Source organism: Stereum hirsutum, assembly GCF_000264905.1.
Source record: "Stereum hirsutum FP-91666 SS1 unplaced genomic scaffold STEHIscaffold_3, whole genome shotgun sequence".
NCBI lineage: Eukaryota > Fungi > Basidiomycota > Agaricomycetes > Russulales > Stereaceae > Stereum > Stereum hirsutum.
The window spans coordinates 2,878,958-2,905,180 of NW_006763133.1; the positions used below are offsets into that span (position 1 = coordinate 2,878,958).

At 51.3% G+C, this 26,223-nt stretch overlaps 8 protein-coding genes across 8 annotated transcripts; 4 read left to right on the forward strand and 4 right to left on the reverse strand.

Annotated features, from left to right (window-relative positions):
• Positions 1-2: 2 nt before the first annotated feature.
• On the reverse strand, positions 3-1,517 carry STEHIDRAFT_129178 (TAP42-like protein; the record flags this gene model as incomplete). Its single annotated transcript, XM_007301245.1, has 6 exons — positions 3-177; positions 245-399; positions 473-838; positions 929-1,096; positions 1,172-1,378; positions 1,431-1,517. The coding sequence occupies 6 exons, from the start codon at positions 1,515-1,517 to the stop codon at positions 3-5; spliced, it is 1,158 nt and encodes a 385-aa protein (XP_007301307.1).
• A 245-nt stretch (positions 1,518-1,762) lies between these two features.
• Positions 1,763-5,365, forward strand: STEHIDRAFT_137795 (uncharacterized protein; the record flags this gene model as incomplete). Its single annotated transcript, XM_007301246.1, has 11 exons — positions 1,763-2,120; positions 2,169-2,854; positions 2,907-3,015; positions 3,078-3,244; positions 3,314-3,670; positions 3,732-4,051; positions 4,104-4,203; positions 4,268-4,602; positions 4,663-4,899; positions 4,960-5,095; positions 5,153-5,365. The coding sequence occupies 11 exons, from the start codon at positions 1,763-1,765 to the stop codon at positions 5,363-5,365; spliced, it is 3,018 nt and encodes a 1,005-aa protein (XP_007301308.1).
• Positions 5,366-5,649: 284 nt separating this feature from the next.
• On the forward strand, positions 5,650-8,737 carry STEHIDRAFT_145445 (uncharacterized protein; the record flags this gene model as incomplete). The annotated part of the gene is made up of 5 exons (XM_007301247.1): positions 5,650-6,288; positions 6,351-6,884; positions 6,943-7,046; positions 7,111-7,614; positions 7,688-8,737. The coding sequence occupies 5 exons, from the start codon at positions 5,650-5,652 to the stop codon at positions 8,643-8,645; spliced, it is 2,739 nt and encodes a 912-aa protein (XP_007301309.1). The 3' UTR covers positions 8,646-8,737.
• A 17-nt stretch (positions 8,738-8,754) lies between these two features.
• STEHIDRAFT_75061 (minichromosome maintenance protein mcm7p) lies at positions 8,755-11,765 on the reverse strand. The gene is made up of 9 exons (XM_007300564.1): positions 11,685-11,765; positions 11,490-11,632; positions 11,370-11,435; positions 11,096-11,316; positions 10,721-11,042; positions 10,092-10,662; positions 9,646-10,036; positions 9,044-9,590; positions 8,755-8,985 (listed from the first exon to the last, which is right to left on the reverse strand). Exons 1-9 carry the CDS (start codon positions 11,737-11,739, stop codon positions 8,923-8,925), a joined length of 2,379 nt encoding a protein of 792 aa, XP_007300626.1. The 5' UTR covers positions 11,740-11,765; the 3' UTR covers positions 8,755-8,922.
• A 174-nt stretch (positions 11,766-11,939) lies between these two features.
• On the forward strand, positions 11,940-17,235 carry STEHIDRAFT_137798 (S-adenosyl-L-methionine-dependent methyltransferase). Its single transcript, XM_007301248.1, has 23 exons — positions 11,940-12,225; positions 12,282-12,351; positions 12,407-12,779; positions 12,831-13,086; positions 13,153-13,563; positions 13,619-13,722; positions 13,773-14,024; positions 14,095-14,494; positions 14,572-14,875; positions 14,932-15,025; positions 15,078-15,211; positions 15,269-15,309; positions 15,362-15,378; positions 15,442-15,624; positions 15,709-15,973; positions 16,045-16,058; positions 16,106-16,330; positions 16,395-16,435; positions 16,506-16,535; positions 16,600-16,647; positions 16,704-16,756; positions 16,825-16,929; positions 17,015-17,235. The coding sequence occupies exons 1-23, from the start codon at positions 12,121-12,123 to the stop codon at positions 17,141-17,143; spliced, it is 3,654 nt and encodes a 1,217-aa protein (XP_007301310.1). The 5' UTR covers positions 11,940-12,120; the 3' UTR covers positions 17,144-17,235.
• A 6-nt stretch (positions 17,236-17,241) lies between these two features.
• Positions 17,242-21,058, reverse strand: STEHIDRAFT_145449 (APG9-domain-containing protein). Its single transcript, XM_007301249.1, has 9 exons — positions 20,232-21,058; positions 20,058-20,177; positions 19,870-20,005; positions 19,427-19,812; positions 19,269-19,368; positions 19,034-19,212; positions 18,692-18,956; positions 18,399-18,617; positions 17,242-18,308 (listed from the first exon to the last, which is right to left on the reverse strand). The coding sequence occupies exons 1-9, from the start codon at positions 20,939-20,941 to the stop codon at positions 17,502-17,504; spliced, it is 2,922 nt and encodes a 973-aa protein (XP_007301311.1). The 5' UTR covers positions 20,942-21,058; the 3' UTR covers positions 17,242-17,501.
• Positions 21,059-21,122: 64 nt separating this feature from the next.
• On the forward strand, positions 21,123-21,937 carry STEHIDRAFT_119367 (uncharacterized protein). Its single transcript, XM_007301250.1, has 6 exons — positions 21,123-21,169; positions 21,225-21,262; positions 21,323-21,382; positions 21,446-21,450; positions 21,503-21,522; positions 21,588-21,937. The coding sequence occupies exons 1-6, from the start codon at positions 21,142-21,144 to the stop codon at positions 21,785-21,787; spliced, it is 351 nt and encodes a 116-aa protein (XP_007301312.1). The 5' UTR covers positions 21,123-21,141; the 3' UTR covers positions 21,788-21,937.
• Positions 21,938-22,445: 508 nt separating this feature from the next.
• On the reverse strand, positions 22,446-24,232 carry STEHIDRAFT_119369 (NAD-P-binding protein). The gene is made up of 11 exons (XM_007301251.1): positions 24,055-24,232; positions 23,887-24,000; positions 23,729-23,831; positions 23,505-23,664; positions 23,268-23,441; positions 23,172-23,218; positions 23,031-23,118; positions 22,842-22,972; positions 22,749-22,783; positions 22,614-22,684; positions 22,446-22,555 (listed from the first exon to the last, which is right to left on the reverse strand). The coding sequence occupies exons 2-11, from the start codon at positions 23,966-23,968 to the stop codon at positions 22,493-22,495; spliced, it is 954 nt and encodes a 317-aa protein (XP_007301313.1). The 5' UTR covers positions 23,969-24,000; positions 24,055-24,232; the 3' UTR covers positions 22,446-22,492.
• Between the last annotated feature and the right edge of the window lie 1,991 nt (positions 24,233-26,223).

Genomic DNA, 26,223 nt, shown 5'->3' on the forward strand with positions numbered 1-26,223 from the left:
AACTATCCACGGTTCATAGTATTTCCTGCACCCCGAGGGTTTTCATCCGTGTACCTCGCCCAGTTCTCATCCTTTTGCCTTTGCTCCTCTTCCTTGTCTCGACCAAACGCAGTCCCATCCTGTTCAGAGTCAAGCGCCAGCTGTTCCGATGTCGTGGGCTTTGCTGCAGATGCAGCGCTAGGCATCGTAAACAATAACCATCAGACACGTTCATTTAAACGAGAAATGGAAGTAGAATACGCACCCACCACCGGTGATAATATTGCCTCTCCGTTGCTCCTCCTCGAGGTAATCGTCGATAGTCATGGTAGGCAATCGATGATCCGCCTGGAAGACTTGGCTTTGCAGACGAGCTCGGTCGGCTGCTCCCGCGGGAAGAATTGTGAACGGCCGAAGAGGCTGTGGATCATTGGGAGAAAAGCAACCATCGATGAGAGGCAATATAAAGGAGACTTGAAAGGATATCTCTTACCTTGCCCTGAGGATCCAAGATCGGGCCACCTGCAGCACCTAAACGTCCGCTGGGCCTGTCGAGCTTCCAGTCCACCTCATTCTCCGGCTTGGATTTCTGATCGTCTGGTTCTTGGGGAGATTCAGGCGGGGCATTCCGTAGAAGCTCGAGCTCGAGGCTTATACTCTCGAGCTGGGAGTGAGCTTGTGCATAGGTGAGCCTCAGGAGGAGCAGCGTTGCTTCACGAAGAATATCGTCGGTGTCTGTATCTTTGTCATCCTCGTCTGTATCGGGCGTCAAAGGCGAAGGAAGAAGGGATGCGATCAGGTCAAAGTCTGTCGGCGAGGAGTCGGAGGGGGGTAGGAGATTCCGGCGTTTGCGAATTGCCTGCATCGAGAATGATAAGCTCAGTCACACCCATGGCGCAAAAAATGGGTCTGCAAACCAACATTGAACTTGCTTGAAAATAATACACACCTCAATTTTGGCCCGTATTTCCTTTTCCTGCTTGTACTGCTTGATCTTGGTCTCTCTCCGTTTCGCTGCGTCCGCTACAGAGGACGGCCGTCTCGCGTACAATTCACGTTCGTCCTCTGGTATTACCTCGTAAAGCTCGAGATCAGACAAGAAGAGCCTATAGTCACGCTGGGATCAGGGACGGACGCTGGTGTCAGTGACAAGAGCCGCAAGAAACTGTCGGCGATGGGCCACACCACATACCTCAGCATCAAGTAGTTTCTTGAACCGAACATCTCGTTCAGAGGCCCTCGAGCGCCCTTCTAATTCTGCGACAGTAAACGGAACCAGGAGATACACAAGATTTCGAGTCGATATGTCTTCTAGTGTTTCGTTCGCGCTGAAAAGAGCAAGTTCTGCAACCCGTGTGCGCACATCCTTCAAGTCTTTCAGAGCAGAGTCAACAAGTTCCTGTAAATGAGGATTAGAAATCGGTCCAGACATTAGCCACCATGCTGCTCACTTGTGTTGCATCCTCAATCGTTGGTAAGTCTGTAGCTTTGGACGCAGCCAACAGTGCGCGGTGAAAGAGAGAGGAGAGAGTGGCCATGACGTTTTGGGCCACGCTCTCCCACGCACGCGTTTACGGGTCTCTCGGAGTTCTCCGTTTCTAGACGCGTCGCGACGTGACGGAACGCGTCTTGTTGATTGTCCCCAACAATACCGTTGCAACCTCGCTGTACTTGGTCTTTGCCTCTTCTATCCTTCCCCAAACTTCAAGACATGAAGCGCCAAGCAGCGGCCGACCCAGGTCCATCCACGAAACGCCGCAAACTTGATCCAAATGGATTGTTCATGTACAGACGGCGCTTCGCTGAACTGAGAAACGACGACGCCGCCGGGTTTCTTACCGGACGAGTGATCAATGTTCTCTCCAAAATGAAATGCTTTAAGCTGGAGCTCTCAGGTGATCAGTCCTCTGTCAACAGACAGGTCTACGTAGACATGGGTTCGCAGGGAAAGGAGCCATGGACTCGCAATATCAATATCGCCGTTGACGACGAGATCGACCTCTCTCTCAAAGGCGTAGAGGTTCAGAAAGCAAAGAAGGTGATAGGGCTACGGTACATGAAGGGTATAACCTTCAAGCTCTTGAAGCGATCGGGAACTCCGCTCGCTTCTCCCAAGATTATCAACACTTGGCCGGGCCCCAGTAAGCCATACCTTTTCTTCATACTAGCTCTCGCTAACGCCAGTTAAGAGCCTATAATACCGCAGCAGCAGAAGCAGCAGCAGCCACCACTACCACCGAAACGGGATCCCGATAGCTGGTTCTCATCCTCCGAGCCGGCAGACGACTTAGAGGACCGGTCTGATCCTGGCAGCGAGGAATCTGAAGCTGACGCCACAGCTGTTGATATAATACTCAGCTCTGAAGCACCTTTCGACAACTCGCCCGGTCACTCCTCTCGATCAGCGACCCTCGCCGGCTCATCACCAGCACAGAAACTGTCCCAGTCCTCACTCACCAATCAACTCATTGCTGTTTCCCTCGACTCGCCCACCCACCTTGATAGCGTCGAACCTCAGAAGTCCGTAGCCCAATCTGTGCTCAAGCCGTCCAAGAAGAAACGCCGACGAGCCGAAAGACTGCAAACTGTCGACTCACATCAAGCCCACGCTCCCCCGGTCACTGCTGCTGCCGCCGATCCCAGCAGTGCGGATTCTGTCAGGGCTCCACCACCCGCTGCGGGTCAGGTCATAAACATCGGAAGCGTCAGAGCAGGCGAGACAAGCAATGATGCTGTAAATCAGCGAAAGCTGTCCGCTGGGCCGCCATCGACAGCTTCCGAGGCCTCCGGAAGTACTCCCCTGCCTGCGAGCGAAAGGTCTGCTGTCTTTGACGAGACCGATCTGTTGCCAAAAGTTGTTTTAAAAACGGAAGGCGTAAGTCTTCCTGTGTCTGTCGCTTTTAACATACTAAGCCAAGGGATAACAGAGAGATTATGTTTCATTAGAACATGTTCAGTCCATGCATAAAGGGTCCTTCCTTTCTGTCATCGGCGTCGTGACCGGCAGCCAGGACGTCACTACTGCCAAAGGAGGCGGTGAGTATGGTTTTCTTGCATGAACCCGTTGCGGTAAAATCGCAATCTCATTTGTTTCCCAGATCTCACTAAGTCAATAACCCTTATGGACAAGTCAAACTTCAAGACTCACGGAGAATATTTCGCCCCTTCGGGCGCTGGATTCAAGGTCAATTTCTTCACGCGGGAGCATTCTGCGTGGCTCCCTCCTTGCAAGGTCGGAGACGTTGTGTTGCTTCGAGACTTGAAAGTCGGTTTCAGTCATTTAATCCACGCCCGTATGAGTATTAACATTCTCTCCCTCTTTTTTCACTCTTAGGTAGTTGACTTCAACGAAATTAAAATGGCGACGGGCTACCCTAATACGCCTCATTGGGCCATCTACGACTCCACTGGTAATCCTACGCACGGCGATCTGACCGGAGTGCCTAGGTCCGCTTCTTCCGGGGACAAGACATACTCGCCGTTCTGGCACCCAAGGCCGGCTGAACTTCAGTGTTGCGCCGAGTTGTCCAAGTGGTGGAAGGCGGTCGAGGAGGAGAGAAAGAGGAGACAGGGGCCTATTACGCAGATCGCCGTTCCACGGGAGAGGAAGAATAAGACGAGGGAGCATCGACTGATTTGCGACGCGGACCCTGATATGGAACCGCAGGGATTCTTCAATTGTACGGTTGAGGTGCGTGCCGTCCCATAACCCTTGAAGTCCATGTCTTGAGTAAGATCTTGTTTGCATATAGATCTTGAACGTCTACGAAAACGGATCGAACTACAGCGTCTATGTCACGGACTATACCGCCAAAGCAGGAATGTTCCAGCCCACCGAGAGCTGGTGCCCTCCCAATCTATCCGACAAGGTTCTCCAGATTGAAATGTACGGTGAGGCCGCTGTTCAACTTGGTCATCGTTTGAAAGCCGGGCAGTATTGGAAGTTTTCGAATACGAGGATGAAAGTAAGCCGCAGGGATTGTATTGAGGGGAGTTTTAGGGAGGCGGGTAAAGCGGAGCAGTTGGACGAGACTGACGTCGCAGAGGATCCGGAGTTGAAGGCTTTGTTGGAGTAGGTGCTTACAAGCTTCTGGCTTCTGAAAATTGCTCACAGTCCTCTATAGACGGAAGAAGAAGTGGAAAGAGACGAACGTAAGTCCGAATACGTTCGAACATCAGCTTTTTGAGGATGTCGGCCTGGAGCATTTCAACGCGACTGTTGAGGTAAGACGATCATCAAGTCTATCACTGTCAATCTTTCGTTGACCATCCTTGGCGTTGCGTTTAGGTCCTCCATAGCCAATTTGACTCGAGAGGGTTCTCAACGATCTACGTGACCGACTACACCAAACGAGACGATCTTCTTCCTCCTCCACCCGCTGGGTGGACCAAGAATCTCGATGGCATGATCGTCAAGATAGACCTACGGGATGGCCAGAGTAACCACGCGAAATATCTTCCTGCTGGAACTTTTTGTCTTATCAAGAACCTGAAGTTGAGGAAGTCCCATGTGAACGACCGGAAAACCACGGGTTTGGCTGGACTGCTTGCGGGGAACGACAGGCTCATCTATAAGTTCAACGAGAAGCATGCGAAGGACGATGAATCTTTGGAGCTTTTGAGGTATGTTTTGATCCTGTTCGTGCTTCATCTCTGTCTGAGCGTTCCCTTTCCTTCCGGCAGACGTAAAGAGGAATGGAGTGAGAGTTTGGAGACCAATAATATTAGGCGAGCGAGTGCAACCGCACAACCTCAGACTAAGACAGGCTCTTCCAAGCGTATTGATGCCGGCACCATCAAGAAGCTTAAGAGTATCGAGAAGTCTCCTGCTCTTTTCACCGTTAGAGCTCGCGTCGTCAAGATAGCGCCCTCACCAGTAGAACACTGCGTCTGGAAGTTTTGCAATGGTTGTCACAAACGGTCCGTTTTTTTTTGTTCGCTGTCTTGATGCTCTTATTCACTGATAGTTCATCTTCATAGAATATCAGCCGACGACAATGCGTGTAGTTTTTGCAGTCGTATGGAGCCTGGCACACCTATGACGTTCGTCTACGCTCTGAAATTCCTGCTGCAAGATGAAGAAGGCGACCTTCTCGACGTTCAGGTTGACCAGAAAGTGCGTTCAATCTCTTCTTCTGCTCATCGATGTCTCTGACCTGGTCGCATGATACAGTTTGAGCCCTTGAAAGACTTTCCACCGTGCGACTTGTGGGAGAATTCAGAGGTCGGTGAAGATCTACGCAGTCGGTTGAGGCCGTATGCTGGAGACTTGTTGGAGGCTTCGGGTGGGGTGCTTCCCAATGAACGGCTGAACACAGAGTTCGAAACTTTGACGGTGGAACGGTATATTAATCAGAACGGGAAGAACCTCCATCGCCTGCGGTGAAATGGTTGCAGACATTTCGTGTATTAAATTTATTGTATATGTCTTATTTGTTCATACTTGGATATATACGTTTTGAATGTGCATGATTTCCCTCCGCACTGCTGGCTGGATTCTATGTTTGCGTTCACGAATCGCCACATACTGCAAGCTCTGAAGGTGCCACCCACGCCGCCACGTGGACCGTAAATCCCGGTAACTGAGGCGCAACTCAAGTCCTCTCTCCTCTCAGTCCCATCACCGTTCCTCTTCAGAGGGCACAACGCTCTCTTCTCTTCTCGTCCGCCATGAGACTACCGTTATCTCTTGTCTTCGCTCTTTTCGCATACGACGCTCTCTTCGTCACCGCACGGCCACAGAAGCGCACGTACAACACACACGACTACTATGTCCTCGAACACAATCCGCTAGCTGGTGCCTCGCTGGCCGAAGCCGCCACCGAACTCGGCCTCGAAGTCGTCGAACGTCTGGGTGATCTCCAAAACCTCTGGGTCGTGCGCACTCTCAAGTCAAATTCTGAGTCGGACCGTGTGCTCGATAACCTACAAACACTTCACCAACGCGCATCTTCCCCGCTCCACTCTCGTTCAGAACATTCACATCAGGCTCGTCGTATAGCATCTTCGGTGAAGTACCTTGAACGGCAAGAACTTCGACAACGAGCAAAACGTGGGCCTATACCTACGCCACAGGACGATGACTCTTCGGACGAGAGCAAGCCGTCAGCCGCAGATGTGGTCGCAGAACGTTTGGGAATCGAAGACCCTATGTTCCCGCAGCAGTGGCATCTGGTGAACAACGAGTACGAGCAGAATATGATGAATGTATCAATGCTGTGGGAAATGGGTATCACGGGCGAGGGCGTCATTTCGACATTGGTGGATGACGGGCTAGACTATACCAGCGATGATCTAGCAGACAACTTTGTTCGTCCATTTCTTTCTCTTATGAATCATATCATGAGGTTCGAACCATTTGTTGTGTTCAGTGGGCTGCTGGTTCGTATGATTTCAACGACCATGAAGAGCTTCCGACCCCGAAACTCTTCGACGACCACCACGGGACGCGGTGCGCCGGTCAAATCGGAGCTGTGAAGAACACCGTGTGCGGCATGGGCATTGCCTACAACTCCAAAATCTCTGGCGTTCGCATTCTTTCTGGCCCTATCTCGGACATCGACGAGGCTTCGTCACTCAACTACGGTTATGAGGACTCCTCCATCTTCAGTTGCAGTTGGGGTCCACCGGACGACGGTCGGTCCATGGAAGCACCTGGCTATCTCATTCAACGTGCGATGCTTAATGGGGTGGAGAACGGTCGTGGTGGGAAGGGGTCTATTTTCGTATTTGCGAGTGGCAATGGAGCCTCTTCTGGCGATCAATGCAACTTCGACGGATACACGAACAGCATCTACTCTGTCACTGTCGCCGCTGTTGATTACAAGGGTCTTCACCCGCCATACTCGGAGTCATGCGCGGCGAACATGGTGGTGGCTTTCAGCTCTGGTAGTGGCAATCATATCGTGAGTTCCATGTTCCCTCCACACTCGAGTGCCAAGCCTTAACTCATATAACTCTCAGGTTACTACGGATGTGGGCAAGGACAAGTGCGCGACCACCCACGGCGGCACTTCCGCAGCCGCTCCAAACGCGGTCGGCGTATTCGCTCTCGCTCTCGGTGTCAGGTGTGTTTCGTTTCATGTTGTGATTGATAGGCTTCCTGGCGGCTGATACGATCATACTCTTCAGACCCGACCTCACATGGCGCGACATCCAACATCTCTGCGTTCGTACGGCAGATAAGATCAACCCTGAGGATCCAGACTGGGAAGACACCGCCGCCGGACGACCGTTCTCCTACAAGTACGGGTTTGGGTCGCTCAATGGCTACGAGTTCGTCACCGCGGCGCAGAACTGGGAACTTGTCAAGCCACAGGCGTGGTTGGAGATTCCTGCGGTTCAGATCGCGGAAGGGACGTGCGATGAGGATGGGAGTATGAGTGGAGGAGAGCTCATTGTTCCTGGAGGATTGCAAAGCACGATCACTGTCACGAAGGAGATGATGGACCAGCATAATTTGGAGACGCTGGAGCATATTACTGTTCGCGTGTGGATCACACATACGCGGAGAGGCGATGTCGAGGTCGAGATTGTCAGTCCGAACGGTGTCAAGAGCGTGTTGGCTGCGCGGAGACGTGGTGACGCTGACAAGGATGGCTACCCGGGATGGAGGTTCATGTCTGTCAAACATTGGTGAGTAGTTCTTTCACCACAGATCAATACATTTGCATTGTGCATAACATTCTTGACTGACTTTGCCCTGAAGGGATGAAAACCCTATCGGTGATTGGACCATCCGTGTCTCCGACATCGGTACTGAGAACCACTCTGGCAACTTCCTCGGCTGGCAATTGTCCCTCTTCGGCGCCACCATCGACCCCTCTCTCGCCCAAACATACCAGATCGGATTATTCGACCACACACTCCCAACAGTACAGCAAGAGACCCCCACTGAAGGCAGCGACCCGACCGCAACCAAGACGTACGCCAAACCGACCGAACATCTTCCAGGCGACCACGGAACCGCCGAAGGCGAGGCAACCCAACCCGCGTTCCCAAATCCTACTAGTGCCGGCGACACACCCACGACCGAACCGAACGACGTCGCAGAGGAAACGAACACCACACCTTCCGACGCATCGCCCACATCGACACCTTCATCGTCCATGACGCCCACAGCAGACGAAGGCTGGTTCTCCGATATGGGCAACCTCGTCTCTGACAAGAGGTGGTTCTTCGGTGCTCTCGGCGCTGTGGCCATCTTCGGAATCTCGATGGGCGTGTTCTTCTGGAGACGAGCGGCTCGGAGACGTAGGGCTGCGTATGCGTCGTTACCTGCGGGCGACGACGTAGCTATGAGTTCTCTAGCAAGGGGTGGTGGGTCTGGGGCTGGAGGAGGGAGGGGGACGAAGGAGCTGTATGATGCGTTTGGGGAGGTGTCGGATGATGAGGATGAGTATGCGGATGAGAATACGGGGTTGAGGGACGCGCGGGAGAGGGCGGTCGGAGAGGGCTTGGGGTTCCATTCTGGGTTTTTGGACGATGAGGAGGGGCCGTCGAGGACGGGGACGCCGGCGTATAAGGACGAGCCGGATGAGCAGGAGCGGGTGGAGAAGCAGCTGCAACTGCAGAGGCCTGGGCATGGCGAGAGGGATAGTCCGGATGGGAGCGGGAGTGGGAGTAGTTGGGAGCATGCGTCCGAGAGCCTGAGACGGACGGACTGATTAGGGACGGTTGGGCTGTTGACTGGGACGGTTTATAGTATTGGATATACATTTGTTTTGTTTGTCGTTATTTAAATAATCATTTGATTCGGTGTTCGTTTTAGGAGGAGTCAACGTCGCTTTTGAGGACGTGGAGAATAATCACGGATTTCTGGCACTGGCTAGGATGGGAACAAATGGTATTACTGGCTACATATAGACACCCTGAAACAAAACGCGTAGTACAAGAAAGCAAGACAGCAGACAGCGAAGAAATAAGACGAATGAAGCGGAAGCCCTAATCGTTGAAACGCAGTTTGGTCCCGTTGGCCATTGTCATCCAAACTTCGGTATTCTCGTACTGTGCAAGAAGAGGTTGGATCAGCGAAGATTAAAGACTGGGCCAAGAAGGGACGTACTTCTGCAATGCAAGCCATGAGCTGTGCCTCTGTAAACGCAGCTCCTTCGAGCACTCGTGACCTGACATCCACCATCCGAAGCGTCAGGCCAGAGTCGTCGTCGTCGTCGTCACCGTCCTCGTAATCGTCGTCATCCATATCGCGCTCGCGATTCGGTCCCCGGCCCATCCGACGCGCCTTACGCCTCCGCGCAGGTCGTGCATCTTTGGCCATGGCCTTGATGATTCGGAAGATACTGCTGGTGGCGCTCCGGTCTTGGCCAACCTTCGCCTTGTCCTCTTCATCCGCGAGAGTCTCCTTGCTGACCTCCATCAATCTGAGAGCCTCCTCCACGTCATCGATCTCGACGGTTTCGGCCAGCCGAAGCCTTGCTAGGGCTTGTGAGAGACGGAGGACACCGAGGAGGGTACGGGCGGAGGTGTAAGTGTGGGCTTTTTCCTCTTCGTCCTTGGAGACCTTTCGCAGACGAACGTAGGATTCGACGATGTGGTTGGAGACTTGGTGGGGGACTGTGGGGCGCTTTTGGCGGGCGAGGGCGATATAATGTCTGGGAAAGGATACGTCAGTTCTGAAAGATCGAGGAAGTCTGCAACATGGCGTACCTCATGAGAAGTGGCTCGATAGGTTCGTAGTCCATCTCAGGATGAGTGTTGAACATGTGCACATGTGTGACGTGCTTCGCCAACCGTTCGTCGTCCGCTCGGGATGGCTTGTCGAGAATCAAGAAGAGGAGATCGAAACGCGAGAGGAGTGCAGCTGGAAGATTGATGTTCTCGACCGGTGAAACTTTGGTGTTGTATCGACCGTACAGGGGGTTGGCCGCAGCCAGGATGGATGTGCGTGCATTGAGAGTTGTGGAGATCCCTGCCTTGGATATGGAGATCGTCTGTTGCTCCATGACTTCATGGATCGCGGTTCGATCGGCCTCCTCCATCTTGTCAAACTCGTCTATACAGCAAATACCATTATCTGCGAGAACAAGTGCGCCTCCCTCTGAAAATCCCTTCGTTAGCCATCAGTCGCGATTAAGTCCAGTAAGAAAACGCACCAAGAACCATCTCGTCTGTTACTGGATCGCGCATGACAGCGGCAGTCAGACCGACTCCCGACGAACCCTTGCCCGTCGTGTACACCCCTCGAGGAGCAACCTTCGAAATATACTTCAACAACTGAGATTTGGCCACACCAGGATCACCCATGAGGCAAACGTTGATGTCGCCACGGATTTTCATGCCGTCGCCCATCTCCTTCGTCACACCACCGACCAGAAGCAAGAGTAATGCCTTCTTGACGTCGACGTGTCCGTAAATCTCAGGTGCAATGCTGAGTGCGAGCTTGACGTACAGCGCAGGGTCGGCCTTGAGTTCTTCGATGGCAGCTATAATCTGGGGCGTCTCTTCCATTTCGCTGTACTGCTTCTTCAACTGGTGGACGTCGTGGACTTCGAGATAGGTGTCGGTGAGCAGACCCGCGCGGACGGCTTGGAAGCCGGTGTAGGGTATAGGAAGGAAGATACCACCAAGATGAACGACATCGCCTGGGTTCATAGTGCGAGTGAGGTTGCCGCTGACGTGGACGGTCATGGAACGCGGGATGTGGCCGACTGGTACTTGATCTGCCTAAGGTGAGAAGGTAGATGAGTGCGAGACTAATACGTAGCAGTAAGAGGTGGTGTACCATCTCCTGGATTTTAACCTCTTGGAACGGGCTGAACCGACATGCACGCGTCTGCATGTGCAATGACCCATGGATACCGTTTTTGACACAGTCGTCTTGATTTTGACAGTCGAATATGGGAGTGTATTGTTTGTTCGAAATCTCCTGGAACGTCTCGGAACCGCAATGGTCGCAGGTATAGGCGTTGACGAGGAGGAGTGGTTTCACCTCTGACACGCGAGTGACGATGCCACGAACAGTGATAAGCTTGCCTAGGTGGATGCCTCTAACGTCTCGCACAGCCATCGCAACGTCCGAGAGAAGGGGCCTGAAGTATAGGTTGCTGGAAAGGACCATGTCAGAGCCTGGGGTGCTCGAGGATGATAAGTCACTCACTAGCGTCGAAGAAGATGAACTGGGAACCCGCTCTGCACTCCATCAAGATGCTCGTTACGCTCGCGGCGCTGGTGCATAATAATGTCGATAACTTCGTCCTGGTCACTGATGTCCTTTGTTGGGTCGGGAAGGACTCGGTCGACGACCTCGTTGAACAGTTTGACATATCGCCGGGTGTTATGTTGGATGCGCGAGGCAAGTTCTGCAACTGTCTTCTCATGCTGTAATGTGCTCGAGTATGAGAAACGCAAGGAAGGGTGTTACAGGCTCAAACACTTGCCTTCACGACGTCCTCCAGGTCGATCACGAGCATTTGCTGTTCACGGTTCGCGATTCGTTGCTGAAAAGATCATCGCTTAGAATGCGTTAGTGTGAACATGAACAGAACACGCACCAGTTGTGACATGTATTTCAAGCCTCTTGTTCTGGTAGCAGTTCCATCATCGTCGTCATCGTCAAAGAGATCCATGTCGGCCATGCCATTGGTGAGATCCTTCGCGGTGCCGACAAATGTTTTGAGGAATGTCTCGATTGTTTCTGGAGAGGCGCGTCAGCAGATGTTGAAATTCTGTATTTTCAAGGATGTTACCCTTTTCCTGATCGTAGCTCACTTGGCCGGCGAGATTTATGACTGGTAGAGACATAGCTCAAGAGCGCGAGATGCAAAGCCGATGGCAGTGGAAGACGAACGCGTCTCTTCGAGCCTGAGAAAGCTCGACGCGTCAAGTCACAGGTGTCACACCGCGCCTTGACCGCGCCGACTCTCTGTCTTCTCAACCATCGACTACGTCCCTCCGCAACTCCACTGTTTCATTCTCGTCACGGCACCCTTTTGTATTTCGGTCAGCCCGTTGCTCGCCGCACAGTCATCTCAGTTCTGTCTCCTCCTTTCTCTACAGCCTTTCGGACAGCCCTTGCTCGTCGCTCTCGGCCAACTCAGTTCTCTCTCCTTCGAGTCCTTGATCTACTAGAGTCCATATTCTTAACCCTATCTATTGACTCTCGGCTAGTTTGGAATATCTTCAATGTCTACGCGCAATTCTCGTGTGCGAACAGTTCTTGATTGTATCCTCCTTGAACCGGTCCGAAAAAGGAGAAGAGTTGACTCGAACCCCATAGTCGCATCATCAGTATGTCTATACTATCTAATGTCTGCCACTCTTAACTCATATTAACTACTCTATAGCCATCAGATTCGGAGAAAGAAACGAGCTATATATATCCTCTTCCGTCGCAGAAGGACTGTGACATCCCAGGTTGTTCATAATCTGGTTTTACATTCATGTCCACATCTGATAAATTTGTTTAAAGACACAACATACCCTCTGGTTGAAGATGATATACCTGAGGATGAATTACAAGTCCTTGGGGAGGTTCTGGGAGAAGATGAAGAAGACCTGGACAATGAAAGTATACCAGTCAGAGTCCTAGACAACTTTGTCATCTTTGAACATGGTAATCGGTCAATCGTCCCGGTAGAGTCTCTGTGTTCCCTCCCCTTCACGACCATCCACTACTCCGCTTCAGGTGAAGTCAGGCCACACGAGTTGGATGATCCATCTGAGCTAGACGATCTGGAAGAGCAGAGTGTGGCCACAACACTAGGCTCACTCCAACGAGTTGAGCTCTCACAGATCCTTGACATTAATCTGCATCATTATGATTCAGAATCTGGATTGGACTGGTTGGTTTGCTTAAATCCTCCCATAATTTATTGATACTAAACAATATATAGCTGCATCTATCTCAAGACCAAGTATGCATGGTACATACTTGAAACACCAGCTCGGTCATACCGCCCGTTCTTCGTCAATTTCTGGGCAAGAGAGAGGATGTTCTACCTCTTGGCGTTCTCTGCCCTCAACGATAATGGAATAACACTTAGAGAATTCATCGACTCTCTCCAGGTTACTCCGGAGTCGACGGAAGTGCTCAAGTTCACAAAATCTATGCTGGGTCGAGACTTAGCTAAGGATGATTTTATGACATTGGTACGAGAGATTAGTAGCCCCCTTTAGCTTTTCTTGAACTTGATATACTCCCAAAACCTTGTGTAGAAACCATTCCTGCTTATCCGACTCGAAGACCTTCACGATGAGAATGGCGACCTCGTTCATCTTGGCCATGTACCACTTATTCATGAGTTGCTCTCCGACATTCCCGACTCCGACTTCTACTTCTCGACCTGTCATCACCAGCAGCACTCCAGCAAGCACCCTGGCAAAACTTCTCCCCTCGTCAACAAGTTGCGGACTATTGTGACTCCATTGGTCGCTCAGATTTGTCAGCCCTGGTTCCGAAGAGAGCTCCAGGTTGTTGGTCCCCCACTTCCTCGACCCTTCTCTCCAGTATTGCATGATTCATACCCTATCCACGAGAGTGATCCAGTCATTCTATGGGGGCAACAGGTTGTGGGTGCAGCACCTGGTCAGTATGAATCGGTGAAGCTTGACGGTGTCTGTTATAAGGTTGTTATATTTATATTTCTCATAAAATAATCATTATACTCATGTGGTGCATCAGGTCGGAGATGTTGTCATGGTACAGCCTGGTGAAGATGCAGATTCCGCTCGTGCACTCAATGCCAAGGCCGTTGCATCTTCTAATCCTCTAGCAACCTCAAAGTGGTGAGTGAATTCTTTGATATTCCAGGTTGGTTTCTTAGTCCACTTCTAAGGTTTGGTGAGATTTGCTATCTTGAGGACAAGCGTAAAGGACCATCATGTCATATCAAGTGGTTTGCACATGGATCTCAGACTGTTCTACGAGATACCGCTCATCCACAGATCCTCTTTCATATGGAGAGGTCCTGTGGTGATGTTCTCCTAGCAAGTATCTACCAGAAGTGTCATATTCGACATCTGCTTCCCGGTCAGGAGCCGCCTATGCCTGACAGTCGTTCTGCAGTCTGTAATGATTTCTACCTCAGGTGGGTTTGATTCTATATACAGCAATCATGATGATTTTTTCAACTTTTTGTGTATGTCTCTTATCTCTAGTCCTCGAATCTGGAGTCAAGATGACTGTGGATTTGTCGGTTTATCAGACACAGAAGTCTCACAGGCACTGGCTGTCTGTGATCTGCATAAGCTCTGCTTGTCTTGCGGACAATCTCAGTTGCAGGAGCAGGCTGCAGAGGTTCAGTTTTCTCCAGGAATGTTCTCCCAATTTGGTACAGAGTATCATATTGGGGACTTTGTCTACGTTCGCTCTAAGAGTAATCCGGATGTTCTCTTTGACCTTGCCCAAGTCAAAAGAATAAAAGGCACACCAGATCGGAGCAGGAGCCACGGAGTGCAGGTCACTATACAACTTTTATATCTTGGCCGGGTGGATAAGATTGTGAGGAGAGTGTCGAGAGGGAAGGAGTTCGAGCAGAGAAGTTATGTGCAAGATGAGGTCAGTACTTCTCATACTGTTACACACCCATTAATATGTGAATAAGTTTTATTCTGCTTCTTGGTCATTCCGGTCAGCGGTACCTTTTTCTCACAGATTTCTCAGACACCGTTGACTCGTCACGGATTTCTGGGAAATGTTTTGTCATTCACAAAGACTCTACCCATGATCTCCAGACATGGCTGTCTTATGATGATCACTTCTATGTCTCACAGTGTGGAGATTCCCCCTTGGTGCAGACATTTGAGGCATTGCATGACATAGGACCCGAAGATGTCGAGACTTGTTTGTCCTGTTATAACAAACATCTTGATGGTCTCTCTCATCATGAGAAGCTACTCCAATCACATGAACCATGTCGTGGTATGGAATTGTTTGCCGGTTTGTTATCTGATTTATTGCCCCATGTCTGGATGTTGTTGAGTTCTTCTTTGTAGGGGCCGGTGGATTTTCTACTGGTCTAAACAAGTTACCTTCAATTCATATTCAGCATGCTATAGAGATGGATGCATCCTGCTCCCTAACATATAAGTATGTTTGTCCCACTATCCTCCCTGCTCAAATCTAACACCTTTTGTACTAGGAAAAATCATCCAGACACATTTTTCCACTGCCATTCCTCAAATGACCTCCTTCAAAAAGCCATTGCTGGCACAAATACTCTGGAACTAGATCATCCAATGCCCCAACCTGGAGATATCGATATCATTGTTGCTGGTACCCGGACATCTCTTCCACCTTGTCCGAAGATGAATACTAATAGATAACTTCCAGGCTTGCCATGCCAGTCCTACAGCGGCATGAATCATAACAAAGTCAGTACACTCCAAAGACTTTTCTATTCATTATTGACTCCTTTGTTTCCAGGACCCCGATGACCCTCGGTACGTTCATTGATATTGTCAGCCTTTGATTGTTGCAGTTCTGACAAGTATTCTTCAATGCAGGAATGAATTGGTGGCAAATATGCTGTCCTATGTAGACTGGTACCGGCCACCGATCTTTGTCATGGAGAACGTTTTCGGTATTTTACACTTCCCACTCGGAGGGAAGAAGAAAGGGTATCGGATTGTAGACGGAAAGCCTCAGGGTGTTATCATGCTCATCTTTCGTGTGTTGACGGCTCTCGGGTCAGTTCACCCTCAGATTCTCTCTATCCTGCTTCGCCAGACTGTAGACCTGCATTCTGATGGGTTTTGCTACTACAATACCAGGTATCAAGTTCATATCGCCCTTCTTCACGCACCTCACTATGGTTCGCCTCAAGACCGTCGACGAGTCATCATCATGGCATCATTACCCGGCGTCCCCCTTCCGAAGTTCCCTGTCCCGACTCACGTCTTTGTTCCGAGAGCACACAAGTTCAGCCTGTGCTACAACCAGGTTCTCCACACTGTCACCCGCGCTCACGAGTCTCAGGACCACTACTACGGTGCGCCTCTTCGATCTGTGAGGTTAGGTGAAGCCATCAGTGATCTCGTGAGTACCCTCATCTTTTGCATTCGTCGAAACTTGTGGCCCGCGGCTAAATAGACGCATTAATTTCTCAGCCACGATTCCACTGGTAAGAAACATCGCTCTCTGATGTCTATCTTACTGACTCGCATCCAGGGCGGACCCCAGGGCTTCGAAAAAGAGTAGACAGCGTGAGGATGATGGTGTTCCGGCCCTAGATGCCATACCTTCGAAGACCAGTAGTCCATACGTGGGCTTCCAGATCCCGACGAAGTACGCCAAAGAGCCGCAGAATAGGTATCAGCGGGAGATGAGAGAAGGCTCTGGTGACCTTGTGCGATATCAGTACACCCCGAGGTTCGGGGTCAATGTGGTCGAGCGGTATGTCCCCACCCAACCCTCGACTGAAGCTGAAAACTTGCGCGACACTCATCGGCAATTACAGATCTGTCAACATTCCCATGCGCCCTAATGTGAACCATCACGGTATGGTTCTTCTCCGACTCGAACATTCAAGTTGTTACCGAATACTCAGTGATTCTCTGACGATGGACAGATCTTCCCAAGTGGCTCCAATTTGAGTCTAGTGAGTACCGCAGTGGGTTTCAAGGGTAACCCACCGACTGACTGAAGTTTGTTTCCACCATCAGAGCATACGACATACGGTCGACTCGACGCGAGCCAATACTACGCCACTGGTAAGATGACGTCCAATTCTCGTCGCGTCTATGCTTCGACTAAATACGTCCTCCAGCGATGACGACGTTCACACCAAACAGCAGCGGTAGTCGACTGCTTCACCCGAACGTAAGCAGGGCTTTTGGCGTTCGGGGTACACCCATATTATCATTCGCAGACACTGATGGAGATCACAGCAACGGCGCATCCTGACCGTTCGAGAGGTCGCGCGTGGACAAGGCTTTCCAGATGACTACGAGCTCCTGTCTGTGGAGACAACGCCTAACAAGGTCATCAAGGACGTGAGTCTTACTGTTCCTCTGTTGCTGCCCCGAACTCTTCCCTCGAGAGGAACGTGCTGACGACGGTTGCGCCCATGTCATACAGCAATTGAAGCAGCTGGGAAACGCAGTCCCGATGCCACTTGCGCGTGCTATCGGCGGGTCTATTCAGGAGTCTTTCTTGAAAATGTGGGAGGAGGAAGAGGAAAAGCGGGGAGGCAGTCCGGAACTTTAGTGTGAGAGATGTCGAGCCCAGCAGGGATATGTGCCACTTGTGCCGCACTCCTTAGACCTTCTCTGCCAATTACTATTTTATTCCACGGTTTCATTTCCCTACGCCATGGGCTGCACCTATGAAGCAAAATCAACAAGTAAGATTCTTGACTGAGAAAAAATGTGAGATTCGTGCAGTCATGACGCGGACAGACAGAACGTTATATGCACAAACCAACCAAGATGCGATATCTATATAACATTACCGCTCCCCCCGATCCCCGCACCACGGCTTCCCCAAGCTCAACCCAATATCATATCCCCTCACCATTGCGAGGGGCCCCGACCCGAGGGAAGATATGAGGAGGAAAAGAAAATGTTTACAGCACCCTCGCCGGCCCCGCCCTCGTCGCGCCCTTCCCACTATAAATCTGCGCCAACAGCCCTAGCACACCTCCATCCTCAACCTCCTCCTCTTCTTCCTGCATACTCAACCCACTAACGATCTTACCCCTCCTCGCCCCCTCCCCATCCACGTAACTCTCTCCCAACGCGCTCCCGACGCCCCCGTCCGCATCCCTATCTTCCGGTGCTATACCACCTATACCGGAACCTTCTCGACTGAGACTCGTGCTCACGCTAGGGTGGGCAGAAAGCGATTGAGGTGTATGTTGCTGTGGCGGCATAATGCTCCCTTCCGAATCGCCTAGGACGGCCGTTTGAGCCATCCCGCTCTGATAGATCGTGCTCTGCATCCCACCTCCTCCCATTCCGAATCCTCCAGGCCCGAACATGACACCCGACGTTCCCATCTTCCGTCTCGCCAGCGCCGCGCTCTGGCTCTCATGCAACGCCCTCTCGTACTCTTTCGCCCTCGCATTCAGATGCTCTTCGTCGGAGGGCAGGACCATAGTAGCCGCCATATCTTCCTTTCGCGCGTCTCCGTCCTTTTGACCATGACTGTGCGCTGAGGTATTGGAGGCGGTGTGCGCATGAGCGGCTCGTCGTCGGGGATGGTTGTTATTGGTCGCTGCAGTGTAATCCGCCATGCGACTGAGATAGAGGGATCCAGAGGGGTCGGAGGGCATCCATTCCGGGTGTGCAGCTTTGAAGTTGAGGAACGATTTCTCCATCTTACCTTCTTTCGACATGAGCTTCTCGTCTTTCACCGTCGTCGGGGCGCCGAACTGATCACAGACATCCGAAATCAGTGAACAATTATGAATGTGGTGGGAGGCGATGACACAAGTCAATGGTGAATGGGATCGAAAACGTACCTTCACGTTTCCGTGTCTCTGGAAGTCAAATACGGCGAAACTACACACGAACCCGAGACCGTCCACGTGAACCGTGAACTCTCTGAAGAAATCGATGATAGCGGGAGCGCAGCGCGGGAGGGAGAACCACAATATGAAAGGCGTCAAGACGACGGAGATGATCTCCTTCACGAACGTCAGGATCTTCATGTCGAACAACTCTCCGAACTCCTGATGGACCTATAGATGGAAGCGATACAAAACATTCTGTCAGTACCGGGCCGGAAAGACGAGCAGGGAGACAGAGGAAGTACCTTCTTAGAATGTAGCCTCTCTTTCCATTCGTCCGGGAGGTAATGCGTATACTGCACAACTTCCATCATGAGCATCTCCGAGTCGAACACTCTGTTCTCTTCGGGAATCATTCCTTGTGCCACGGCGAGTATGCCTGTGAATACGGTGATATAAAATACGACTGTCCCGTGTGGCGTGATCTCGAAATGGAGGAAAATGTCTGGATCGAGGATCGAAGCGAGAACAAGGACCGCAGCGAAAGAACCCGCTATGAACGCGACAAATCTGGTATAATAATAAGATTGCGACTTGTTGTGAGCCAAAGAAACGAGGAAAGAAAGCAGCGAGGCGAGATGACGAACCGCATGACGATGGCAACTTTCTCGTTCGGGAATTGTGCGATGTATATATTGGCGGTAGGGTATGATTCATCGAGACGACGCGTGAAGAGGTGGGGAAGTTCGTTGAATTCGCGGAATTTCCACTGTGCGAAGGGAGTATATGCTCGGCCTCCGATTGATGATGGGTTCTTGTGGTATTCCTGAGGCATACCAGCGATGAGTTCGAAATTTAATGATGACAACAGGCCGGACTGACCTCGAAATAGCGGAAGAACGAATACATGAGGAGATAGAGAACGATAAATGGTGCAAATATTGCGTTCAGGATGCCCATGAAGATGAGCCTTCTCCGAAGCCTGTGTAAGCATCCGACTCAGTCTCGGTTCATTGCATTTGATGATAGCAGCAACTTACCCTTCTATCAACGCCGCTCTATTCTTACTCTTCAAGAACACCTTCCTGACTCTACCTCTCTGATCAAACAAAAACTCCATCAAGCAGAACCTCAAATTCCACTCCAAAGCCCTCGTGAGCGTCCGTCCTTTACCCGCTGGGGCACCCGAACCCACAATCCTCTCAATCCCAGCTGGCAACGGAACGCGTAAATCGAGAAGTTCCTTGTTGAACAGTGAAATCAAATAGTTCTCCTGCCGCATAATGCGGTTGGCGATGTCGTGCGCATCGAGTTTGGCACCGTCGCTGTCTCGTGGGCGGGAGGATATGGCGGTGAGGGGATTGGAGTCACGGATGTTGGATATACGGCGAACGATCTCTGGCCAAGATATAGTTGAGATATCTTCCTACAAAAAGGCGACCTGGTCAGGAATGCGGGTACGAGGCTCACGTAGGACACTTACATCTGGTATCTTGAGAAGATACGTGTAGAAGCGGTACATGTCCGCGAGGCGCATGATGCCCGTGACGAACGAGACAATCTGCCACAAGTAGAACGCGCAGAACAAGAGGAAGAAAAGAAGTGTGAATCCCGAGAACCTTCGCCGCACAGTAAGACAAAAAGCTAGATCATGCAAATTATGGCACATACCTCGCCACACATCGATCGACCACAACGTCCGACAATCTGGTTACTCCCTCCGGCCGTATGCGCGAGTAGTTGACGCATCGGAGTAGAAATGTCGAGAAGCTAATGACGAACCCGACTGTGCTACGAACAAACGATTAGTGTGGCGCCGCAACAAAGGATGAGGGATGTACAGACAGAAGGTTTAAGCCACGGGTCAAGGCAATTGAATAAATCCCCTTTCCCTCATAATAGTAGTACACCTCTTGCAGAAACGCGTCGAGGTTGTAGACGTTGACCCAGTTCCAAAGAGCGCGCTCGTACGCATCTAGCCCACGCATGGGCTTCGAAGGTTGTGGCGATGGTGAAGGTAAAGACCTTTCATCAATATTGATTTCTGACGGCCGTGGTGGAACAGATATCCGAGGAACATCAAGACCTGGAGGCTGCGCGGACGATGAGTCTCCTCTATCGCGAGCTTTGCCCTTCGATGTCCGCGTGGAGGTCGAGGGAGGTGGCGGTCGTCGATTATGGGGAGACTCGATCATGAAGCTCTGGGGAACATCGTCATCAGACTCTGATTCTTCGTGAATCTTATCTTCATGGTGAATGTTGGGTCGAAGAAGGCTCATGGTGGCACCACTGGGCCGCTTCCCTCGGCGGACGCTCCTGCTCGTCTGAGCTTCCACATCGTCCTCCACGTCTTCGTCGTCATGTGAACGCTCCTCCTCCTCTTCCTCGAGCAAGGACTGATTTGCAGCCGTATATCCTTGGTATGTGCGGCCCAGAGGATTCAGCATATTCAAAAATGGGCGAGAGCTTGAGCCAGGAGCATAGAGAGACTGTTGAAACGAGCGCGAAGCTGATAGTGGACGAGAGTTATTAGCACGGCGACCAGGTGAAGCCATGGTGGGCTTGCGTATGCGGTCCTTGGCTCGCGGACGTGTCTTTACGAGAGAGATGAAGCGCCCGACGAGCCTGAGATTGAACGAGGCTGCTTGTGCGCAGAGTGGCACAGTAGAGGCAGGAGACAAGACGTATTAGGCGCCCTCACTCCATGACGCGCGGCATTTGCGCCACACGACCCTCTTTGATTCGCACCACCATCATGGCTGAAGATTTGTATGCTGTAGCAGGTTTGCATCTCCTAAGCTGCTCTCAGGGTCTTTTATAACTCCTGGTGCTCCGTAGACTTCTGCCTCATCCCTATTGGCACTGGCGATCCTTCGGTATCTCTTGAATCTGAGCCGGTTCTAAATGTGGCGTACGCTAATCAGTCTGTACGGTAGGTCGGGGAGTACATAACCGAATGTGCTCGCGTTCTTGAAAAGAGTGGCTTGAAATACAAGGTATGCCATCGGCGTCATCTACCCCCATAGAATAGAGGCTGACCTGTTCCGATCGTCCTCCAGATGCAGTGAGTGCTCGCGCTATGCTCTTCGGCGGCACCCCTCCTGAAATCCCTGTAGTGGATATGGCACCAATCTAGGTATATTCTATTTCAACTCTGGACCTTCCTTCTTGGGGCACCCATCGTCTTCTTTATCTTCGTAGAAGGACCATGGTCCGAAGTCATGAAGGCCATTCATGATTGCCACGCAGCCGTACACCAACAAGGAGCCCCCCGCATCGCCACCGACATACGTATCGGTACCCGCTCCTCGTCGAACGTCCCGACCGAAGGCGAAAACGCTCGAAAACTAGCAAGCGTTCAGCGACGTCTTGGGAAGGAGCCGGCGAGCACGGGCGCCTAAGGCTGGACGTCGCCCAGTTGGTATGATAAGTCAGGATCGGGATGTGCTCGCAGCTTAGAGTGTGGTTGAATGTATTCTTATCATCTAAGCATTGGAAGATCCTCGCTCTGTTACTCCTATAGTTCGTCGTAGTGACGCCGCCAATGAAGCCACGGGCGTTCTTCATAGATGAGATATGCAAGCTCTACAGTATTCTCTGGTACGCAAAAGCATGCCTTACACCAGTTCCCAAAAGTGCGCACACACGAACAACACATTCAACCAATGACCAAACTGAATACTAATCAATCGGATTCCCTCTAGACCTTTTCACCCTTTCTGCCCACTCGTGGGCTAAGGAGTGTGGCGTGGGTGGCACATATCACTGCTGGATCGGCATCTCTCGGCACCGTCGATTGGCGAAGACAAAATCTCGGACCTTGGTCCGTTTTGGCTCCGAAACCGGAAAACGGGCACACGATTGTCTCCTCCCCGGATTATCTTCCTTGCTCTGACGGCTTTTAGTTTGTTTCCACGATCTCGCGGGCACTCGCGGGGCCACCATTCGAGGGGGTAGCTTCGACCTCTGCTCGTTGTAAATGGATGTCAAACCCTGAATTCTCGGCGTGCACTAGCAAACGGTAGAGCTCAATATCAGCACGCAGTCTAGGGAATACATCTACCAATGAATATTTATATGAATACAAAGAGGCCTGAATAGCAGATCTATGCGGGGAATTTCTGGCCCACAAGCTTCTCGCTCAAGTCCCAGAGTTTCTTCGCACTGTCCTACAACCACAAACGTGCGGTCAGACCATGCGCTGAGATATGGCAACTTAAAACAAACCTTGTCCAGCGCGTAAGGAGCGGCTTGCTCGTTTGCGACCTGACAATCGGTGAGGTAGGAGCCACTCTTATCTACAATAGCGCCGGCGGGAAAATATTAGCATACGAGTGGGTTGACGTTAGACAGAAGACAAACCGGCGATGGACGGGTCGAAACCAGCAACGAGGTAACTGTTCGAGTCGAGCGTTATCAATTTACTGGAGACCAAGAGATCGCGCTGACACTCACTTGGCTGCACACTCGCCAACGGTCTTCAACCAGTTGCCTTTTGGCGTGCCATCGGGATTGAAATAGTCTGCAAATTTCTCGAGGTCTTCTTTCGTCATATGACGGGCCAAGCCAGTAGCGGCACCTCCGGGCTGAATGATCATATCGATAAACCGCGGAGAGCGATGTCAGAGAGAGCGGGAAGCGTACGTGGCAGGAGAATACGACGAGTTTCGTATCCTTGAAACGCTCCGCGAGCTCAACGGCGAAGAGAATGACCGCTGTCTTGCTCTGACCGCTGGACGGTGGACGCTGTCAACTGGGCCCACATTCAAGAGAAGCTCTGCTTACTATGCCTCCCATTTGTCGTAGACTTTTCCATCTTCAAAATTGTAGTCCTATCATAGCGTTGGTTTTGGCCCGCTCAAACGTATCAATGTAACGTACCTCGAAGCGGACCTGGCCCCAGAAGTGGCCGACAGAAGAGACCGCAAGGACGCGAGGTGAAGGTGCCTCAAGCAGTTTTGGGATGATCAGGTTGGTGAAGAGGAAGTTGCCGACATGGTTGGTTGCGAATTGCTTCTCGATGCCATCCTCAGTCTTCTCCCAAGGAGTGCCCATCTATCGACGTGTGGTCAGTCCTACTGACCGCATAGCAAGGGACTCGGGCAAGATGTTACGCACGACACCGGCGTTCAGAATAAGTGCGTCAACAGGACCGGAATATTTCAGGACCTCGTCGGCTGCCTTGCGGACGGACTTCTGCGAACCAAGATCGAGAATGAGCTCCCTGATGTCCGCGCCAGGAGTCTCCTTCTTAATTGCGTCGGCAGTCTCCTGGAGCCTGCGATGAAGAGAAGCGGATCAAGTTATGCGCATGGCACCTTGCAACTTGTAGCTGCGCGTACTTGCTCTGGTTGCGGCCAGAAAGAACGACCTTTGCGCCGGCCTTCGCGAACGCACGCGCGGCTTCCGCACCTATCCCTTTCGGAGATACACCCGTAATAATAACTGAGAGGACTCAATACACTGGACAACTAGTAGAATAAGTAGACATGAAGCTCACCAGTCTTGCCGACGATCTTGTCGCTCAGAACATGGGCGACACTCTCGGCTGTAGACTGACCGTCGAACTTGATAGTGGACATCGTTGACGTGATTTGGGGTAGAGGACTGTAGACTGTAGTCGCTGTAAATGGACCTGGTTGAGTTCATGGAAGACACTCGGGCACACCATATTTATATTTTTTGACCACTCTGTGCCCATTGCATCCGGTAAGTGGTGCGCTGCACGGCAAGGGCATACGCGTCCCCGGCGACAGACCACCACCACCTTTCGTGCCTTACCTGGTCCCTTTGGGCCTCCAAAGAAGCGGCGGCCAAGCTCCGCGTAAGCCTATAGGACGGATGCCTCCTGATTGTCGTAAGATTGTGACAGGGCCTCGGCCTTCTCGAGTTTCAGGAAAGAATAAATCACTGTGAGAGTTGAAAGGTTTGCGCGTCCACTGTCAGAGTGCTTATGTTACATGTATAAGCATGGAGGACCTACGGGTGCGTGGAGGCCTCGTACGCATAGGCTCAACAATTGCTTGATGATAGTCGGCAGGTGGACTTTCTTCGTCTTCCAATGGCAAGCTATGCCATTGGTGGTCAGATGTATTGTTTCAAAGAGTACGCGGTGGCGCTACTCTCGGGCCAAACATGACTGTATAATCATGGTTGTTAGTTGTTATTTGAAGTCGGCACACGGCAGAGACGATGACGAACCCTGCCCCGGTGGAAGTCCTTGTGCTGTGGGCGGCATTGTGTTTGAAATGTCAGGCTCATCATGCCTCGGCGAGCACCTGGTGGGCGTCTCGATCAATATGATCCACATGAAAGACCCGGTGCACGGCCTTTGTAGCCTATAAAGATGTGGCTATCAGCTTCTTCTCTAGCAATGAAAGAAGATACACGATAGACGTGGCCGCGCGTATCATGATTTACGTTGCCGAATGTGGTTAATCCTGCACAATCAGAACAAGAAACTCAGGAACCGAACACCAGGGCCATGTACGGACCACCTGTCCCGTGGGCGAACAAGATTGAAAAGAGGCAAGAAGAATGAAGGGATCCACCGCCGAATTATTCAATAGTTGGTGTCTTCACCAGCTCGTCAGGGAGGCAAGTAGCCAACAAACTCGGAGTATATCTTGAGGTCGATGATGGGAGAGGCAGCGGCAGCGACGACCAAAGGGTGGAGTCCATTGACGGCGAGAAACGGGACCGGAACAGGGTCAAAAGTCAAGTGCATCAAGGATGAAGAGATAGACGATCAGCATTCGGGTTTGCGAATCAAGGAAGCAATCCGAAAGCATGACTTGATTAGGTGGAGGTGGCGTCGAGGAACCCGAATGCAGGGCAGTAATGGCAACCTACATAGTGGACAAAAAAAACTTAGAATCTATGTGAATATGGTCTAGATTACTATACTCTTTCCGAGCGAGAAATAGGACTCACCTTGCAATGAACCTTCATGTACGACCATGTCCTGAATTGCTCAACAAAATAAAGAACATCAGTAAACAGAGAGCGTGCCGGAATCTGTCGAAACACAGGGCCAGCCATGGACGCGATGTGTTGTTTGGTTGCTTGCTTGCATAGGACCAGCCTATGATGTGGTAACGCCACTAGATGCACGGCGGGAATATTCAAGACAGACTCTCGAGTAAGGTGGTCATCAAAGCATTAAGAATGATAAATAAGTGCAAAGCTATTCAGACAGACTGGGAGACAATGAGGTTGTGTGAAAAGTCCGATCGATGACCAGCAGAGGGGAAGACATAGATGGAAAGATGAAGAGCAGAGAGCAGAGAGCGAGTGTGAGAGGGAACCCGTGTGTGGTCTGAAATATGATGTATATGTGGCCGGCCGACCACGCAGAGAGAGATGATAGAGACATCGCAGTAAGTAAGGATAGTGGGTAAGGTACAAATGAGGTAGAGATATGATGGGTGATGCCAGTGGACAGAGCGGAGCGGCCTGATTGCGACGAAGGAAGGGAGGGTATATACGGAAGGAGAGCGCGTCCGAGAAAAGCAAGGAAACATAGTCACATCTGAATGAGCGAAATGGATCCCCCTGAATCCATCCTCTTAGGCTTACGTCCACCTGGCCTGAAGCTCCTCGAGTTAGCACTACTAAGCAAGGCCGCCCGTCTAGCCTTCTGCGCTTTATCGAGCTCGGTGTCGATGCGCCACATCCCCAGTGCGAACGCCTGTCGGTCCAGTGAGCCTTGCGAATGTGGATCGCACTCCATCCTGATAAGTGGGAAAATCAAATAGTTGTGGCATGAGATGCCTGTTTGCATGATATATACTAAGAGCCAACACCAGAGAGGATAGACGCACCAAATATCCCTCAA